A 20,680-nucleotide genomic window follows, 5' to 3' on the forward strand; every position below is an offset into this window, starting at 1 on the left:
GTGAGGCAGGGTGGGCAGGGCGGGGCCAGCCAGAGATGGGATTTGGAGGTTCTCCAAACCGGCCATAACGTTAGCTAAGGGTTCTCCCGAACCCGGGTGAACTCGTAGCAGCCCGCCCCCGGATGAATCATTGAATAAATCAGTTCCAAGTTCTCACTTGGGCACAAAGGGTCGTCTCAAACTATCATATTATATAAAAACCTAGCTTTCTTGAGAAGACTCTCATGCCAGGAAAGGTGATGAAAGGAATGAGAAGACGTGGGCAAGAAGCAGCAAGGGGGATGGGCTCTGTTACAGGGGTGATGGAGGGGCTGTTAGAAAAACTGGAGGACTCTGTTAGGGACTGATTGTCAAGCAGAATTTCTATGCAAGGGGTCCCCAACGCCCAGTCTGTGGACCAGCACTGGTTCGTAGCATGCCAGCAACCAGACCGCACAAAGAAGCGAAGCTCCCTCCGCGGTATGCAGGCAGCATGCAAAGCCACGCCCGCTCCGGTCCGGAGAAAAACTTTTCTCCACAGAACCAGTCCTGGTGCCCAAAAGGTTGGGGCCCCGCTGATCTATGTAGTCAGTAAGAATCAGCAAAACGCAAAGGCTCAGTGGCTTAACAATGTTGGAGATGGTGGTTTAAGTCCTAGCACTGTGTGACTATATGAGCTCCCATCACTCGCCTCAGCTTCTGTCCACCTTAAAGTTCCAAAGCATGTTCTATGCGAGTAGATAATTAGGTACCACTTTGGTGGGGAGACGAGGTGGTGCTCCATGCGGGCAGTCAGATTCCTGCTGGCTCTGAACCTACCCAGTTGCAGCAACCATTTGCGAGGCAACTCCCAAGAAGGGAGGGGGCTTTGGGTAAGGCAGCCACTCGTGAAACAAGCTCACCCTCCTTTGGCACATTTTGGGAAGCATGCGTCCTATAACAGAGGTGGTAAATTGGCAAGCCAAATTACAACTGTGCAATAGCATTGTGATCTCCGGGCTAAAGTTAAAATCAGGGTGAGGGTGAGGGTGAGGGTGAGGATGATAAGGATAAGAGGATAAGAATAAGAATCAAATTGATGACATATCACCAATCAAAGATTATATGTCTTGGTTGCTTGCTTGATTCATCTTGAAGGACACCTTGGACATGCTAAAATGCAAAAGGCATGGAAGAAATGCAAGCTGTTTCTCTTTGCAGACCCAATGGCCTACATGGAAAGGGGTCCAGCTGTTGGCGCGAGTCTTGGAGGAATGAGCATGGACAACAGCGCAGAACCAGTGGAAACAACTATCCGGCGCTTCTTCCCAGAAACCTGGATATGGTCCTTAAAATCTCTTGGGTAATCCAAAGATTCTATGTTTGGTAGAATGGGTAGCTCTTCAGGGAGAAATGTTAACACCTTACAGCTGCTAGTAGATACTGTATACATTTGTAGATGTACTCATAGATAAGAGCCTCTCCTCGGTGGTTGGTGGTCGTAAGTCGAGGATGACCAGTATTTATTTATTTATTTATTTATATGTCACATTTCCAAACTGCCCATCTTAACTTAACAACCATTAGGGAGTCCAAAATTGTTGCTGCTAAGCAAGACCGTTGTTAAGGGAGTTTTGCCCCATTTTATCACCTTTCTTGCCACAGTTGTTAAGTGAATCACTGCGGGGGTTAAGCTAGTAACCCGGTTGTTAAGTGAATCTGGCTTCCCCCACTTACCGTTTTTTTCAGAGTAGAAGACGTACTAAGATTTTGAAGAGACAAATTTTTAAAAAAAGGTTTTTGCACTCTGCAGGCCTCTCAAAAATGGCCCATTTTTTGCGGGAAAAAAGGGTATGAATAGCGTTTAGGAGGTTTAAAGAGTGCTGCGGGGGGCTGTGGGGCAAAAATGAGCAAAAAACACCCATTTTTTGCTCATTTCTGCCTTCCCCAGCCCCCAGGAATATCCTGGAAGTCTCCTAAAGACAATGCATGGCCATTTTTGGAAAGGAGGCAGGGTTTCGGGGTTCCACCACAAAACCGCGGTCGACTAAAGTGCGCTCGACGAAACCGCATAGCTGATGTCATCACAGGGCGACAACAGCGCGGAGACAGAAGCACACTGTAAACGCTAAACCTAAAATTAACCCCTAAACCTAAACCTAACCCCCCTAAACCTAATCCTAAACCTAACCCTAAACCTAACCCTTAACCTAACCCTAAACCTAACCCTTAACCTAACCCTAAAGCTAACCCTAAAGCTAACCCTAAACCTAACCCTAAACCTAACTCTAACCCTTAACCTTACCCTAAACCTAACCCTAACCCTTAACCTAACCCTAAACCTAACCCTAAACCTAACCCTAAACCTAACCCTAAACCTAACCCTTTCCTTAAGTTGAATCGGCTTGCTTTCAAAGCGCTATTTAAAGCACCCTTCTTTCTCCACACTCGCTATTGTCGCCCTGTTGATGACGTCAGCGACGCGGTTTAATCGGGCGCGCTTTAGTCGAGTGCGGTTTTGTCGTGCCACGGGGTTTCGGGAGGCCAAAAATGCTGTATTCAGTGTATAAGATGCACCCAGATTTTTTTTTTGAGGGAAAAAGGTGTGTCTTATACTCCGAAAAATACGGTACTCTGCTTGTCAGTGGTTCACAAAGGCGATCACATGACCCCTGGACACAGCCACCATCATAAATAGAGTCAGCATCCCAATTTTGACCTCAGGGATGCTACAACAGTTGTGAAAAATGGCCACCTTTTTTATTTTTTTCAGTCCTGTGGTAACTTTGAATGGTCACTAAATCAACAGTTATAAGTTGGTTATTTTCTCACTTTGTCAGGCCGCGAAAATACCTGGAGTCCTCAACTTACAACAGTTTGGTTAAGGACCGTTCAAAGTTACAATATCACTGAAAAAAAGCGACTCATGACCGTTTTTCACACTTAACGACCGTTGCAGTATCCCCATGGTCACGTGATCAGAATTTGGATGCTTGGCAACTGCTTCCTATTCATGCTGTGTCCTGGGGTCACGACCTTCACGACCTCAGGAGGTCACCTTTTGTGACCCTCTGACAAGCAAAGTCGACAAGGGAAGCCAGATTCACTTAACGACCCTGTTGATCATTTAATAACTTCAGAGATTCCGTTGGCAAACGTGTCAAGGAAAGTCACAAATTGGGGCCAGACTCGCTTATTAACAGATTTCTCGCTTAACAACATATACTTTGGGCATACAGTGGTGTTCCTTAGTTGAGGACTACCTGTATTGCTTGGGAAAATTCACCCTCCCCTCTGCTTCTCTTGCCTCCCTCAGCAGTGAGTCCGAGCTCACCCTGCCCGTCACCATTCCCGACACCATCACAGACTGGCGAGCGGGAGCCTTCTGCTTGTCCCCAGCGGTGGGTTTCGGCCTGGCCCAAACCATCTTCCTCACAGCCATCCAGCCGTTCTTCGTTGAAGTCACCCAGCCATACAGCGTAATACGGGGAGAAGAATATGTCCTGAAGGCCACCATCTACAACTATCTCAAACGCTCCATCCAGGTGAGGAACCCTTCCATCTGGGGTGGGATTCAAAAGTTTTAGCAACCGGTTCTCTACCCAGTTGCGAGGCGGGCGTGGCCATGGTGGGCGTGGCCTACTCAGTCTCCTGTACCACGGCAGGGGGCAGGGAGGGTGTTTTCACACTCCCAAGACTTTGGGAGCCTCCAGGAGGGCGAAAATGGCCTGCTCCAGAGGCCCTTCGGAGGCCATAAGCGGGCCCATTTCGAGACTTCCGGAACTTTCAGGAGGGTCATTTCTTGCCCTCCAAGAGCCTCTGCGCAGGCCCTGCACTTCCCTGGCATCCAAAACGGGCCGCGTGGAGACTCCCGGGAGGGGAGGGGTGGGTGGGGCAAGCCAGTCCTTGCAACAAGGGTTCGGTATACCCAGATGCAAAATGAACACCTGGTTTGCCCGAACCGGTACAAACTGGCTAAATCCCACCTCTGAGCATCTCCCTTCCTCTTTATAGCTCACCTTCTGATTGGGAGATTAGGTGATGTGAGATGCTTTCAAAATGCTAATTTCAAAAAGTACAGAAGAGAAATGATAAAAGCCTGATTTTGATGCGTTGTAGAATTCATCTTCCAGACCATAGACTTTAGAAAGCGTCCATGCTCACACACACACACACATGGCTAAAAACGGAGTAAATGCATCTGCAAATATTTTGTAATGCATTGGTCAGAGACGGGACTGACCAGTTTTTTTTTTCTTTGAAGAAGTTTTGCTTCCCATCCAAGAAGCTTCATTTGGTCAGCTTCTTCTTCCAGTATCCTGTCAGAGCAGAAGAAGCTTTCTTGGATGAGAAGCAAAACATCTTCAAAAAAAAACCCCAAAACTGAGAAAGTCCAATTGCTTCCTGAAAAAGCACCTTTGAGAAAACTGGTTGGTAGTACTGCATTCTAAGTGTAGTCTTAAAAGGGTAAAGGTACCCCTTGCACGTACGTGCTAGTCATTCCTGACTCTTGGGGGCGATGCTCATCTCCCTTTCAAAGCCAAAGAGCCAGCACCATCTGAAGACGTCTCTGTGATCATGTGGCCGGCATGACTAAATGCCGAAAGCTCACGGAATGCTTTTTTTTACCTTCCCACCAAGGGGGTCCCTATTTTTCTACTGGCATTTTTACACACTTTCAAACTGCTAGGTTGGCAGAAGCTGGGTCAAATAATGGGACCTCACTCCATTAGGTGGCATTAGGGTTCAAACCGCCGAACTCCCAACCTTCTGATCCACAAGCTAAGTGTCAGTGAGTCACTGAGCCATCCTTCTAAGTACGACATTATTAAGTGGTAATAACCCTTTTCATGACTTTGATTCTACCCCTGTGTTCATGCAACCTAGAACTAATATTGTTGAACTACAGTTCTCAGCCTTGCTCAGAGTTAACTCTTCCTCCTTGTGCTGTGTACCTGTGAGGCCATGGTGATCTTCTCCATCTAACTCCTTTCTGGTCAACAGGTTGGCATATCGCTACTGCTTTCTCCCGACTACATTGCTACCTCTCTGGACAAAGAGGAGGCTTCCCACTGTCTGCCTGTGGATGGAAGGAAAACCTTCTCCTGGAAAGTTACTGCCCAAACTATCGGTAAGTTGTGAAGGCCAAATATGGCTTCTTAGGCTCATGCCTCGGCATGGATATTTTCTGTATACTTTTTTTTATTGGCTTATAAGATAAAATTCTCTCTCTCTCTCTCTCTCTCTCTCTCTCTCTCTCTCTCTCTCTCTCTCTCTCTCTCTCTCTATATATATATATATATATATATATATATATATATATATATATATATATATATATATATACACATATACATACACACACACACACACACACACACACACACACATATATATATATATATATATATATATATATATATATTTAAAAGATACAAAATAGAATGGAATAGAATTCTTTATTGGACAAGTGTGATTGGACAAGGAATTTGTATTTGGTGCGTATTCTCTCAGTGTGCATAAAAGAAAAGATAAATTCGTCACGAATCATAAGGTACAACACATAATGATAGTCATAGGGTACAAATAAGCAATCAAATCATACTAGGAAACAATATAAATCGTAATGATACAAACAACAAAGTTACAGTCCTCCAGTCATAAGATGTTAGGAACGACGAGAAGACGAATCGTAATAGTAATGCAGACTTAGTAAATAGTTTGACAGTGTTGAGGGAATTATTTGTTTGGCAAACAATTTAGCAAATGGATAAGTAAATAGGAAAGCAGTGGGGAGGAAGAGGGGGAAGAAAAGTGAGGAAGGATAAGGGAAAAAAAGGGAAAAGAAACATTGACTTCCAACTCTCTCTGTTGCAGTAAAAAAAAGGCATTAACATCAAATCACAACTTTTTAATTTTTTCATAATAACATGAACAAGCCATTTCTATGAAGATCTATCAATGTCATCTGTAAAACGCAAAATCAGAGTTTCATTCCTTTCCACTTCAAGCACAAAGTTCAGAAGAAGACTGAAGGGGGTGGGGAAGAGACAGATACACAGAGAGAGACACAAAGAGAGAGAGAGAGAGAGACAGAGATAGAAAAAGAGTTTGATGGCTACCTGTGTCTATAACTATAATCTCACTGAAACCCTTGTACAGGTAGTCCTTGAATTGGAACGGTGGCTGTTCAAAGTTAGAAGGGACTTGGGACTATTTTTTCACATAACCTTCGCAGCAACCCCCATGGTCTCATGATCAAAATTCGGATGCTTGGCAAACTGCTTCGCATTTACGACGGTTGCACTGTCCCAGAGCCACCTGGCCTCCTTTTGCAACCTTTTGACCAGCAAAGTCAATGGGGAAGCCGGATTCCCTTCTTAACAACCGTGTTACTAACTTCACAACTGCAGCAATTCCCTTAACGACCACAGCAGGGAATGGGGCAAAACTTATGTAACGACTGTCTCGCTTAGCAATGGGGCTCAATTGTGGTCGTAAGTCGAGGACTGCCTCTATCATTCTTACTGTGTAAACCCGGCTCAAACTCCCTAGAGTTTCACTGGCTGTTTGTCCTTACCCAAAACAAGAAATAAAGGAAAAAAGAATAGCAATAGCACTTAGACTTATATACCGCATCACAGTGCCTTTACAGCCCTCTCTAAGCGGGTTTACAGAGTCAGCCTATCGCCCCCAACAATCTGGGTCCTCATTTTACCCACCTCGGAAGGATGGAAGGCTGAGTCAACCTTGAGCCTGGTGAGATTCGAATGCTGGCAGCCGGCAGTCAGCAGAAACAGCCTGCAGTACTGCATTCTAACCACCGCGCCACCACGGTTCATAGATGGTCAAGCAATCTGGGGAATACACATGACTAAGTGTCCATTTTGGTTCCAGGGGAAATCAACTTCACTATAACCGCAGAGGCCCTGAAATCCAACCAGCTCTGTGGGAACGAAATCGCGGAAGTGCCTGCCAAAGGACAAAGGGACATTGTGATCAAAACCCTCCTGGTCGAGGTACGTATGGGCTGCTCTCGTGGGGGGCGAAGGCAAGGATGGAGTTGAGAGTAGTGATATATTAAAGTCAGAGCTATGTTTCCTAGTAAATTAAGTTTTCTTGATGACAGCGTGAAAGCGGTTGGGGTTTTTCCCCCACGCTTGTTCGAAGAAATATCCATTGGATTCAGTTCCAAGTGGGGAGAAAGACGCTGGAAACATGGAGGCTGATAGAAAAGGTGGTTTATTGGTAGTAGCAGAAGCATATGGGTGGTTCTGGGCGGTTCCACCACAAAAGCGCGTAGGACAAAATCGCGCTCGACAAAAGCGCGCTGTGACGTCATCACAGCGCGACGAAAAAGATCGAAAAAATGTAAAAATAAAGCTAAAAGCTTCCCCTAACCCCCCCAAACCTAACCCTAAACCTAACTCTTAACCTAACCCTAAACCTAACCCTAAACCTAAACCTAACCGTTAAAGTAACGAAAAACCTAACGCTAACCCTTATCCTAACCCTAACGCTAACGCTAACGCTCTAAAGCTAACCCTAACCCTTAACCTAACCCTAACCCTAACCCTAACCCTAACCCTTACCTTTATGTGAATCGGCTTGCTTTAATTTAATTTTTATTAATTTTTATTTGAATTTTTCGATCTTTTTCGTCGCGCTGTGATGACGTCAAAGGCGCGATTTTGTCGATCGCGCTTTTGCCGTCCGCGCTTTTGACGGGTCACGGTTCTGGGCAGCTGACCACATAGGGCTGAGAGCGAGTGGGCTTTTATACCCTCTCTTGGGTTTTGCCCTTGAGCTTCCTGTTCCTGTGGCAAGAGCATGTATTCTCTTGGCTGTAGTCAGAGGTCATAGCAAACTTTGAAGATTTTCTGAGTCAAGCTTGGTTAAAACTTGGGCTGATTCAACGCAGTTCCTATTGTGGTTGAATGGCTTTGCCCTGAAGGATAATCCTATCGTCCTGGAGCTGAAGGCGTTTTATCTTGTAGATTGGCTGGCCCAGTCCTTAATGGGCACCAAATATCTGCTAGGGGGGCAGGGAGCTGGAGCTGAGTTTCTATCTCCCTTAAGATTTCTATTTCTCTTTTAAGGGAAATATAATATTCTGCCTTTTTAATATTTCCTAAAATATTTGATTAGGGGACTGGAGACTAAAACACATGAAGAACGGTTGCAGGAACTGGGTATGTCTAGTTTAATAGAAAAAAGGACTAGGGAGACATGATAGCAGTGTTCCGATATCTCAGGGGTTGCCACAAAGAAGAGGGAGTCAAACTATTCTCCAAGGCACCTGAGGGTAGAACAAGAAGCAATGGGTGGAAACTAATCAAGGAGAGAAGCAACTTAGAACTGAGGAGAAATTTCCTGATAGTTAGAACAATTAATCAGTGGAATAGCTTGCCTCCAGAAGTTGTGAATGCCCCAACACTGGAAGTCTTTAAGAAGATGTTGGATAGCCATTTGTCTGAAATGATATAGGGTTTCCTGCCTAGGCAGGGGGTTGGACTAGAAGACCTCCAAGGTCCCCTCCAACTCTGCTATTTTATTGTATTTGGTTTATATATGGGACCGCAAACAAATCACGTTTGTTTTGGATTAGATTAGCAAATTATATTCTTCCATCCAAGTAATAGCTAGGTGCAACCAGAGATCGGTTCCTACTGGTTCGAACTGGTTCTGCCAAATAGATAGTAACTCGGCCGCCCACACCTCCACTATCGGCGGCGCCAAAAGTGCTGCCATCTTGGGTTTTGCTTCTGCGTATACACAGAAGCAATTTTTTCATTATCGCACATGTGCGCATAGCGCACATTAAGCATGCACCCTCCCCGAAGCGCATCCCTGAGCGAACCAGCAGTAAAAGAATCCTGGGTGCAACCCTATGATCAGCTTTTGTGACCTTCTGACAAGCAAAGTCGATGGGAAAACCAGATTCACTTACCAACCGTCTTACCAATTTATAAACTGCAGTGATTCACTTAACAACGGTGGCAAGAAAGGCCGTACAATGGAGATAAATTCACTTGACAAATGTTTCACTTAGCAGCAAAACTTTTGGGCTCAACTGAGGTCATAAGTCAAAGGTTGTCCCCCAAACAGGCAGGTCTGTTTCCTTTTTTTTTTCTCACCCTCCACACCTACCTTTTCTTGGGGGTTCAAGCTCTGTCCACCTGTCTCTGCCAATCAGTGACGTGCAGTGAGGTTTATGGCTGGTGAGGCACTGACACGGGTTTCAAATTTTTTTAGGCTTGTGGACTTCATCTCCCAGAATTCCACAGCCAGGCATGCTCAGTTCCGATTTAAAGCAACAGCATTTATTTTTCTCCTTTGCAAAAAAGTTTCCTTCATTCTTTTTCTTCTCCCTCCCTCACAGGAGAACGACGTGCCTCACCTACGTCAGGAATTTTTAGGCTTTTAACCCTTGCTTAACTCTGCTCGAGTGATCATAAAACGCCTAAAGTCAGACTAGATGAGGCACGTCATTCTCCTGCCTCCTCCTGTAGAGGGCGCTTTTTAAGAGGCTTTTTTAAACAGTTAAGCACTAAGCAGAGTCACCCATGGTGACTCTGGCAGCAACTAGCTCAGCCTGACCTCACCTCTTGCCTTTTTCCTTTTACATTTTTTTTTCTTTTCATGATGACAGTAGCAAGGCTCTGCCTCCCCTGCCTCCTCTGAACTGCATGTCCCTGCTGCCAATATTTTATTTGTTGAGACAACACCACAGTTTCTCCTCCACGCAGTGTTCATCGGCATAGGAGATTTTTAAAAATTCAGAAAATAATTTAGGAATTTAGAGAAATATCAAACCATCATTTTCACTTGCTCCCTCTTCTTCTCTTTCCATAAAGCCTGAAGGAATCGAGAAGGAAGTGGTCATCAACAATTTGCTATGTGGAGCCAGTAAGTATCGACCAGCAGCCCCAATTTCTCCTTCTTGAAGCTTCCATGATTAATGCACAAAGTCAGCTCCAGAGTGAGCTCAGCCTTTTCTGGCCTCCAAATGCGTTGGCATACAAATTTCATTGTCCCCAGTTAGGATGTATTATTGTGTGTTGGAATTCATTGTTGAAATGTGTTCCTATGCAGCACCTGCAGTAGTGTTCAGACAGTAGATGGCAGTATTTACAAGTTTGGATCTATGGTATATACTCTCTATACACTTTTGTTCTGAGTAGAGTTTCCTGTTACAGTTATGGAGTTGAGCAGTAAAGCACATGGTGATTGTGTTCTTTGTTTGCTCTGTATGGTGCTTTATATAAACATAATTTCTAACATTGTAGATAAGGGAGATGGAGACCTTTCACAGGGGTCGCCTAAGACCATTGGAAAACACCTATTTTCAATGGTCTTAGGAACCGAGACACCAATTTTATGGTTGGGGGTCACCACAATATGAGGAACTATATTAAAGGGTCGCAGCATTGGGAAGGTTGAGAACCACTGGTCTAAGTGCTATTGCTGTTGCTTAGAGCTACAGGTGAGTCCTAGAACTTGTGAAATTTAAAGGAGAGGCCAATTCTTAAATGTCCCCATCCATTGGATTAAATGAGAAATGAGAAAATGAGAAAATTAACAAGAGGCTCAATCTAGACTTTTCTCTCTCTCTTGCTTGCAGAAGACAGCAAATCCACCGCTATTTCCTTAAAGGTCCCAGAGGACATAGTGGAGAAATCGGCCAGGGCTTACTTCTGCGTGTTGGGTAAGTGATGCGCTGTTGCAAGAATCTGTGTGCAGGCTGCTATTCCTTCTCCTTGGGGAAGGAAAGGTAAAAGTTTCCCCCGTCCAGTTATGTCCAACTCTAGGGGGCGCTGCTCATTTTCGGTTTTTAAGCCAAGGGAGAAAACATTGTACAAAGATGTTTCTATGGTCATCAAGGCTATATGTTGAGGCACATGGAAGGCAATTACCTTCCCTCCTAAGTGGTGCCTATTTATCTACTTGCATTTGCATCTTGCGTGCTTTCAAACTACTAGGTGGACAGGCGCTGGGGCGGGAGCTCATCCTGTTGCACAGCACGCGGGTCTCAAACCTGGGTTGTCAGTTTTCCAGTGACTAAATTGAGCGTCTTTAACCCCTTCAAAATGTCCCCATATTTTCATTCCAAGGGCTCTTTGACAGTGGTGGGATTCAAATTTTTTTTTACTACCGGTTTTGTGGGTGTGGCCGTGGTGGGCGTGGCAGGGGAAGGATACTGTAAAATCTGCATTCCCAACCCACTCCAAGGGAAGGTTACTGCAAAATCCCCATTCCCTCCCGATCAGCTGGGACTCGGGAGGCAGAGAATAGATGGGGACGGGGCCAGTCAGAGGTGGTATTTACTGGTTCTCCGAACTACTCAAAATTTCCGCTGCTGCTTCTCCAGAACTGGTCAGAACCTTGCTGAATACCACCTGTGGTCTTTGAGCTTGTCGATCAGAAAAAAGTCAGCAGTTCAGCGGTTCGAATCCCTAGCGCCTGCATAACAGAGTGAGCTCCCGTTACTTGTCCCAGCTTCTAACAACCTAGCAGTTCGAAAGGATGTAAAAATGCAAGTAGAAAAGTAGGAACCACCTTGGTGGGGAGGTAACAGCATTCCCTGGGCCTTCAGCTTTAGTCATGCCAGCCACATGACCATGGAGACGTCTTCAGACAGCGCTGGCTCTCTTCAGCTTTGAAACGGAGATGAGCACTGCCCCCTAGAATGGAAAATGACTTACCCTCCTTGGGGTTGTTCTTTCTCCGGCTCTTTTGTCCCCTGACCAAATCTGCCTCTCCCTAACTTTCCGGGACTCTCCGTTTCCCTCACGTTGAAATCTCTCCTCACTCCCCAAAGTATTCCCAACCCTTGATGTCTTTCGCATCTCTCTTGCCTGCCACAGGTGACATCTTAAGCTCAGCCATCCAGAATGTGCATCAGCTTCTCCGGTTGCCTTCTGGCTGTGGGGAACAAAACATGGCTCTCTTGGCCCCCAATATTTACATCTTGGACTATCTGAACGAGACTGGCCAGCTGACCGAGGAAACGAAGTCGAAGGCAATTGGATACTTAGTGACTGGTAAGAAGATTTACAGAATTATGCAGAAGGGCCTCTATCTGCTTTTCCTTTGCGGGGAAGAAGAACAAGAGGAATTCATTCATCCATCTATCCATCCATTCAATAATCAGGGCCTAATAGAAGGATCAATACATGCATTTCTGGAAATGTGACGCTAGCTGAATTATTAGCAGCTTAATGATGAACTAATTTAATTTATAGTGCTCAATTTTGATAATTATAGCTGGAGTGGTGCGGTGGCCTTATAGGTAGAGCTCTCGCCTCACAATCAGAAGGCTGTGGGTTCGATCCTAGGTAGAGGGAGATATTTCTCTCTCTGGGCACATTGAGAATATATCTGTGGAATAAAACTCTGTATTGGCAACAGGAAGGGCATCTGGCCATTAAATACTCTTCTAGCTCCATTCAGTTGCCCAGACTCCACGGGAGTATGGAGTCATTCAAAGATGATGATGATGATGAATTTCAATAATTATAGCAGCAAGTTCAGGATAAGTTTGCTTATCTTTTGACCCTATTTTCGATTTGATTATAAAATGGAGAATGAAAAAAAATAATGGTAATTTTCCTTTTATTGAAGAGGGATATTTCCATTTATTAAATATTATTTTATCTTATTACCCAAATGGCATCTCTGATGTAATTAGTGAGTGTTCTTCTCCTTTAATTATAATCTTTCATTCAATTCCCTCCAGCCTCCAATTTTTAAAGTCTATGGGAGGAATTCTTTCTAACTAATTCCCAAATCACATTTCAAATTTATCTCGACTCTTAGGCCATTTGTAACTTTCTAGAATCCAAGTTTTAATTAAAATTTCTTTCACTAAGAATTAAAAGAAAGTTACCTGGTGTTTTCTTGTTGATCCAAAGGTTCTTAATAGCTAAAAATTAGTTAACAAGCAATTTTCGGAAGTAATGAGAAAAGGAAGTACAATATATGAAGCCAGTATCCTTGAAGTTGCTGATCATGGTTTGAGCGTTCCCCCATCTCCCAGGCCTCTAAATTGAATGGAGACTACTCTGCTGTGATATCTTTGCAAGGAGCAACTGTCTGGAGCACTTGTGGATGATCTCAAGCCTTCTCCTTGCTGGAGAGGAATTGTCAAAGAGCCAGTCTACTTTCAGTTTGCTTATTGGCTCTGCCTTTTTGTGGCGCCATCTTCAATCTGCCATTCCTTCCTCAGAAGCCTGGGCGTGGTCACCATTTGTGTAAGAGGCTACCAAAAAGTCCCAAGCTTCTAGTTAGGCTGGGAGGGCAGAAAATGATTATAGTCATTTCTGAAAATGCCAAAACACAAACATGGATGTGTCTTCAAAGCCACCCATCCCTGAGCTTGACTCAAGGAAGGCTTCGCCATTTATTGAATAAATACAAACTAACCTTCACCCTCCATTTGCAGGTGTCCAGAGACAGTTGAACTACAAGCATGCTGACGGTTCCTACAGCACCTTTGGGGAACGGCACAACGAGCCTGGAAACGTTTGGTAAGGTTCACAGCGTTTGCCTCTTGAGGTTGTCTCCGCAGGTTTGCATGCGTGTGTGAATGCAGAAAATGTATTTCTCATCTTTGCCAGTATCGTTCGCAAGGCAAAGATTTCCCTGATTATAGGGCAAGCTCGTAATGGACAGGAATAGTAGACCAGAGAAACGCTGGCATGGGTTTGTCTAGACTAGAAAAAGGAGCAGGGGTGACATGATAGCAGTTGTTCCAGTATTTGAGTGGCTGCCACAAAGAAGAGGGAATCAATTTATTTTGCATAGCATCAGAAGGCCAGACAAGAAATAATGGAGATCAAAGGATAAGTAAAGGCAATCAGGTCTCCTTTTGTTCCGATCTGGGTTTCCCCAGCAGCACCAAGTCGAGTCCTCGTCCTGATAAACCCCTTTTATTTAATTTACAGTGAATTCCTCTCCAGCAAAGTCTCGGCCCACAGTCCTTCAAGATAGTTCACAATTACATACATACATGTACTATCATAACAAAAGGAACGTGGACACAAATTGTAAACAGTGATCTGAGGGGAGAAAAGGGCTCAGATATTTTGTCAACTAATTTTTGTTTAGAATGTGCTATAAAGGTTTAAGGCTATTGGATGACTTTGTAATAATTAAGGAAGTGCCATTAGGTGGTTGTGTTTTTTAACTATGGATTATTCTAGGCAAAAGGACATTAAAACAATTTCAGTTAAGTGAGAACTATGATATGTTGAAAGTAAGACTCATTAAGAACTTTGATATTCGATATGAATGTAAGTAATGACTCTGGAAGAGATGCACGAAAGCTAATTGTAACCAATTGACACACTTTCTACAAGATGTAATATAAGATGATGATTTTTGTGTGTGTTGTTTGTTTAGTAAAAATTTAAAAAAATGTTTTTTAAAAAAAGATAGTTCACAATTACCAACCTTTATTAGGCTTGGAGAGTAGCCAGGTTGATATCTTTCAGACGCCGCAATACTTGGCAAGAATGCAGGAACGAACTAATTGTCTCTTGCAAACTCCACTCCCCTTTTGCTCCTCTTTTATTTCCTCTGGGAGGGGCCATTCATCATCCACCTGTGGCCTTACTCCCAAGTCAACCCCTGTTCTTTAGCTGTTCCCTTCGTCTGGCAACTCTGTGCATGCGCACACTGGGAACAGGCTCCAGCTGTTCGTCTGCCTCACTGATGTCTGACTCTGAAGGCAGCTGATAACTGGCATACGGCTCTGGCCCCCTCTCTGCCTCCGACACAGAGCCCTCATCAGAGCCTTCCCCAGACTCCAGGACTGGCCCCTCTTCCTCCCCAACCTCCTCACTGTCCGAATCTCCTGCCAGATCCACTGGCTGCTGGCGGGCCCCTACACCTTTGCATTTTAATGGCTTATTGCACACCGAGCAGGGAAGATTGTTCTTTAAAGCAGGGCTTCCCAACCCCCTCCCCACAAGTCCATGGGCCAGCACCAGGTCTTGGCATGCCAGAAATCAGGCCATGCAAACAACGGGATGCAAGCAGCACACAAATCTGTACCCCATCCGGTCCGTGGAAAAAAACTCCCCTCCATGATCTCTCATGGCCAGAAGATTGGAAGGGTTGCTGCTTTAAAGTGTGCCCAGAGGCTGGAAATGAAAAAAACAAATTAACGGGGCTGCGTTCTTGGCTTTCTTGCAGGTTGACCGCTTTTGTGTTGAAATCCCTTTCTCAAATAAAGAGGAAGATCCCTGTGGAGGAACGACACCTGATTGAGGCTCAGATGTTCCTGGCCTTAAAGCAGAAATCAAATGGCTGCTTCCAAAGCACCGGCTCCCTCCTGAACAACGCACTCATGGTACAGAGGAAAGCAGCCAGGGAATGGTCAGCGTAGCCCCCACAAAATAGCACCAGGGTCCCCAACACACAAGCAGCACAGAGAAAGGGATCATTCTAATGATATCAACAGCATTCATCAATAGTACAGGTTTCAATTTGTTTGGTTCTTCAACATAAGTTAAATATAATGTTAAGAGGTGGCTTGAGGGTTGGGCCACTGCCAACAGCAGTGGCATTGGACTGCAGAGCTATCTAGCCCCGTGATGGAGACCCTATGCCACCTGGGGCACACAGAGCAGGGGTGGGTTCCTGCCAGTTCTAACCTCTTCTATAGAAGAGGTTCCACAAATCTACAGTGCTGTTTAGAACTGGTTCCAGCTCCCTCCCCCTGCCCATCCGCACATCATCAAGATGAAGAGCGAGAGAGGAGGAATTCTGGGAGTTGAAGTCCACAAGTCTTAAAGCTGTTAAGTTTGAACACTCCCGGGTTTTTTTTTCTAAAGGGTTAGGGGTGCAAGGGCCTTGTAACCTGACAGCTTTAAGACTTGCATGCTTCAAATGCCAGAGTTTCTGAGCCAACATTTTGGTTGCTAAGCAAGAGCGTTGTTAAGTGAGTTTCATCACATTTTACAAGTTGGCTCCGCCTACCCGGTCACATGGCCACAAGCCACTCCCACCCAGTCACATGGCCGGCAAGCCACTCCCACAAAGCAGGCCACACCTACAGAAGAGGTTCTAAAAATTTTTGAAACCCACCACTGACGCGGACCCATTTCTGAGGGCACCCGAGGCGTCTTCCCTGTCAGTTCCAGCGCGCATGTGTGCGCTGGACAGCTGATTCCGGCCTTGATTTTTGATCATTTCCTCCCTCCGAGGGCGAAAAACAACCCAACAAGCAAACCAGGATTTGGGAGACGGGCTGTTTCTGGCTTTCAGAGGGCCTCCTGGAGGGGGGGGGAGCAGGGGAGGCCGCTTTTACCCTCTCCGGGCTCCTAGAAAGCCTCTGGAGCCTGGGAAGGGCGAAAAATGGAACTGCTGGGACCATTGGAAGTTGGAAAACGGGCTGTTTCGCCCTCCTCAGGCTCCAAGGGTATGCACATGCGCAGAGGTGGGTGGGTGCTGCGCGCACATGTGCAGGGGGCATGGCGTGGGGGGATTAAATTATGGGGGTGGGTATGCAAGCACTTGCGAGCATTGCTGGCTTTTGGCACCCGAGGCGAAAAAGGTTCGCTATCGCTGATCTAGTCCTTTTTTGGACAAAGGGGGGGGGCTTCAAGTGGACCCTTGACCTGTGTTGAGGTATGATCGGGTTGGGAGATATGGAGAAAAGGTGGCTGTTATTTGAGGATGATGGCAACTGTAGTCAGATTTATCAGGAGGATCCCAGGGGCAGATTACTAGAGCCGAGATGGAGGAAGAGATATAGGGGAAGCAGTGCAGAACTGAGCTGACTATTTGCATGTAAATCAACTTGAGTAACAAAAGTGCTTTTTTTTTCCCCAAAAGGAAACTGGACTTTCTTGGTTTTTATCCTTTGGGGGCGGGGGAAAACATTTTGCTTCTCATCCAAGAAGCTTCTTCAGTTCTGAAGAACCGAAGAAGCTTCTTGGATGAGAAGTGAAACATTTTCGAACACCTCCCCCCCCCCCCAAAAAAAAAAGTCCAGTTGCCTTTTGGAAGAAGCACCTGTGGGGGTAACTGGCACCTGGATGACTGAGAATCTCCACAGATAACCTGAGCGACGCCTCTCCCAATTTTGCGCGTTACATGGTGATCTCACCTTCGCCAACCTGAGGCACCCTTGAAATAGGGAGGCTACAGATCCTAGAATTCTCAAGCAACATGTTTAGGAGGGAGAATTCTGGGAATTGAACTCCCCATATCTGGAGGTTGGGAAAAGGAGACTTGGGGAGATGGGAGCTGCCCTTCCTGTACTCTGTCTGAGGAGGAAAACCTAAATTTTCTGAATCCTGGTGCAATTGTGTGTGTGTGTGTGTGTTTGAGAGAGGGGGAGAGAGGGAGAGGGAGGAAGGAAAGGAAGGGAGAAGAAAAAGAAAAAGAAAGAAGGAAACTTATTTAGCAATGGAGAAAAACAAATGCTGTCGCTTTAAATCGGAACGGAGCATGCCTGGCTGTGGAATTCTGGGTATTGAAGTCCACAAGTCTAAAAACAAATTGCTGCCTCACCAGCCATAAACCTCACCGCACGGCACTGACTCTGTGGTGGTTATGGCTCCATCCCATTTTCTTCCTCACAGGGCGGAGTTGATGATGAGGCCACTTTGTCAACCTATGTCGCCATCAGTTTGCTGGAGATGTCCTTGCCTATCACGGTAAGAAGCTGCCTTTGTCTCCCACAGTCTCCAATTTAGCAACTCATCGCTCCAGAAAGCTTCTGCTGAAGCTGATTGCCCCTGAGCATAATAAAAGCCAAGATGGTCTTGGCTGACTTTCATGACTGCATCCAAGCATCAGCTCTACAATTGCCATCTTGGCCCCATTCAGTTTGTTTTTCCACCTTTATCTAAAACATAAATGGTCCTTTATACAATTGCCACAGAATTTATCCACCATACTATGTTACACAAAGCCTACCGTATTTTTCAGAATATAAGACGCACCGGTATATAAGACGCACCAAGATTTCGAAGAGGTAAGTAAGAAAAAAAATGTTTTTCTCCTCCCCGGCCCCCAGAAGCCCTCTGGAGGCTTCACCAGGGCTGGGGTGAGGCAAAAACGTCCCCCCTTTTCACCAAAATAGAGGCATTTTTCCCTTCACCCAGCCCTGCTGAAGCCTGCAGAGTGCTTCTAGGGGATGGCGGAAGGCAAAAACACTCCAGTTTTGGTGAAAAACAGCCCGTTCTTTGCCCGCTTTTCACCAAAACAGGGGCATTTTTCCCTTCCCCCAGCCCTGCTGATGTGGGGAGCGGGGCTTTGGGAGGCCCAAAACGGCTGAATTCAGTGTATAAGATGCACACTTTTAAGGGGGAAAAAAGGTGTGTCTTATACTCCGAAAAATACGGTACTTACCCAGGTAGTCCTTGAGTTATAACCACAATTGAGTCTAACCTTTCGTTTGCCAAGCAAGACAGTTGTTAAGTGAGTTTTGCCCCGTTTCGCATCCTTTCTTGCCATGGCTGTTAAGTGAATGCAGTTGTTAAGTGAGGCCAAGAATCCAAATTTGGTTACACTACGCAGTGGGAATGCCGCAGCGGTCATAACTGTGTAAAGCAATCATGCCACTTTTTCAGCGCCACTGTAACTTTTTTTTTTAAAGTTTTTTTATTTGTTATTTATTTTCATACAAATAAATAATTATGTCAATAACAATTATGTCAGTTCATCTTACCATCAACCCCTAAAATCTATCTTTGGCTCTTCTGCTCTCCATACCCCAAACTCTCTCAGCGGAACTGGTTCCTGGGGGCCCAAAATTTGTGTGCGTGTATGGGAAGCAATGCTCAAGATGAACTAGCAGTTAGCAATAGCAATAGCGGTTAGACTTATATACCGCTTCATAGGGCTTTCAGCCCGCTCTAAGCGGTTTACAGAGTCAGCATATCGCCCCCAACAACAATCTAGGTCCTCATTTTACCCACCTCAGAAGGATGGAAGGCTGAGTCAACCCTGAGCCGGTGAGATTTGAACAGCCGAACTGCAGAACTGCAGTCAGCTGAAGTAGCCTGCAGTGCTGCATTTAACCACTGCGCCACCTCGGCTCAACTTCTTCCTTCTTTCTCTCTGCAGCATTCTGTGGTGCGCAATGCTTTGTTTTGCCTGGAGACCGTATCCCAGCAGAAAGATATCCCCATCTACACTCAGGCCTTGTTGGCATACGCTTTTGCTTTGGCGCATAAGGACGACAAAGTGACGGCGCTACTGCAGAGTCTTCAGCAAAAGGCCGTGAAAGGAGGTGAGACAAACACTGGTGGGAGAAGTGAGTGGATTTACTGTGAAGGCAACCGGCCCTAAAAGATGGGCAAAGAGGACCTTTATCCATCCATGAGATGTAGGTGACTTTGTTTTCTTACAGGTAGTCCTCGACTTACAACCCCAAATTTCACTTACTGAGTTAAGTGAAGTCCCTTTTTATGACCTTTCTCGCCACAGTTTATTTCATTTAGAAAATGTATATTCAGAGGTGGGCTTCAAAAATTTCAGCCACGGGTTCTCTGCTGGGGGCTGGGTGGGCGTGGCCAGGGTGGGCGTGGCCTAGTCGGCCTCATGCACCACGGCGCGTGTGTATGTGCATTTTAGGCTCCAGATGCTTTCCTTAAGCCTCTGGGAGGATGAAAACTGCCTCCCCCGGGCTCTGGAGAACCTCCGGAGGCCGGAAATGAGCCAGTTTCCAGAACTTCCAGGAGGCCCATTTTTTCCCCCTCCCCGAACCGCCCATAACGTTAGCTACGGGTTCTTGCTACAGGTTCTCCCGAGCCTGGGTGAACCCGTAGCAGCCCATCCATGGCTGTGCCCTATTGAAGAGGGTTTTCCTTGAGCCTCTGCGAGGATGAAAACTGCCTTCCCCGGGCTCTGGAGGCCTTCTGGGAGGCCCTCTGGAGGCCTTCTGGGAGGCCCTCCGAAGGCCAGAAACAGGCCCGTTTCTGGAACTTCTGGGAGGCCCATTCCCCCCCCCCCAAGCCTCTGAGCGGGCCTTACACTTACCTGGCATCCAAAACAGGCTACGTGGAGACTCCTGGGAGGGGAGGGGTGGGCGGGGCCAGACAGGGATGAGATTTGGAGGTTCTCCAAAACGGCCATAATGTTAGCTAGGGGTTCTCACTACGGGTTCTCCCGAAGCAGCCCACCCCTGACCGCCACCTATTGAAGAGAGAATTACCTGACGTTTATTGCAATGTCGAACTCCTTGTGGGCCTTGACCCCAACACATGTTTCGGGAATTGTGCTGTCAGTCAGTGCAAATGGATCATCTTCGGGGTGTGGGAGCATATTGTACCTCAAGGTAGTCTGAGGAGGGAATATACGTGTTAATGGGTCATCTTTGTTGGCCAATTAGCCAGTTCAGGCAATGCAGATTTTCCGCTGCTCTCAAGGGAAATCTAGGACACCTTGGCCCACTCATGTGGGGTGGGGAGCATCGTTTCCTAGATCCACGTAGCTCAGCCTTATCCAGTTTGATGTCCTGCAGTTGCGTTGGCCTTCAACGTCCAACGTTTCAGCAACAAGTTCTGTGCCCAGTTGCTGGGTGGGCGTGGTCTAGTCAACCTCCTGCACTACAGCGGGGTAGGGGGGGTGAAGGGGTGCATTTTAGCCCTCCCAAGACTCTGGAGGCTTTCCTTGAGCCTCTGCGAGGATGAAAACTGGCTCTCCCGGGCTCCGAAGACCTTCTGGAAGGCCCTCCCGAGGCCAGAAATGGGCCCGTTTCTGG

The 20,680-nt window shown here is 46.1% G+C and overlaps 1 protein-coding gene across 1 annotated transcript in view; it reads left to right on the forward strand.

The window, feature by feature from the left end:
* LOC106552808 (alpha-2-macroglobulin) overlaps nucleotides 1-20,680 on the forward strand; it is a 76,984-nt gene that overhangs the window by 42,311 nt on the left and 13,993 nt on the right. The window contains exons 17-27 of the mRNA XM_087708046.1: nucleotides 1,180-1,321; nucleotides 3,275-3,503; nucleotides 4,963-5,089; nucleotides 6,856-6,977; nucleotides 9,816-9,867; nucleotides 10,583-10,666; nucleotides 11,826-12,002; nucleotides 13,403-13,487; nucleotides 15,157-15,313; nucleotides 17,553-17,627; nucleotides 19,042-19,207. Coding sequence (XP_087564172.1) covers nucleotides 1,180-1,321; nucleotides 3,275-3,503; nucleotides 4,963-5,089; nucleotides 6,856-6,977; nucleotides 9,816-9,867; nucleotides 10,583-10,666; nucleotides 11,826-12,002; nucleotides 13,403-13,487; nucleotides 15,157-15,313; nucleotides 17,553-17,627; nucleotides 19,042-19,207 — 1,416 coding nt within the window. The remainder of the gene's footprint in view (nucleotides 1-1,179; nucleotides 1,322-3,274; nucleotides 3,504-4,962; nucleotides 5,090-6,855; nucleotides 6,978-9,815; nucleotides 9,868-10,582; nucleotides 10,667-11,825; nucleotides 12,003-13,402; nucleotides 13,488-15,156; nucleotides 15,314-17,552; nucleotides 17,628-19,041; nucleotides 19,208-20,680) is intronic.

Source organism: Thamnophis sirtalis, unplaced genomic scaffold (assembly GCF_051295495.1).
Source record: "Thamnophis sirtalis isolate CommonGarterSnake01/CBP01778 unplaced genomic scaffold, rThaSir2_p1.2 scaffold_3, whole genome shotgun sequence".
In the NCBI taxonomy this organism is placed as follows: Eukaryota; Metazoa; Chordata; class Lepidosauria; order Squamata; family Natricidae; genus Thamnophis; species Thamnophis sirtalis.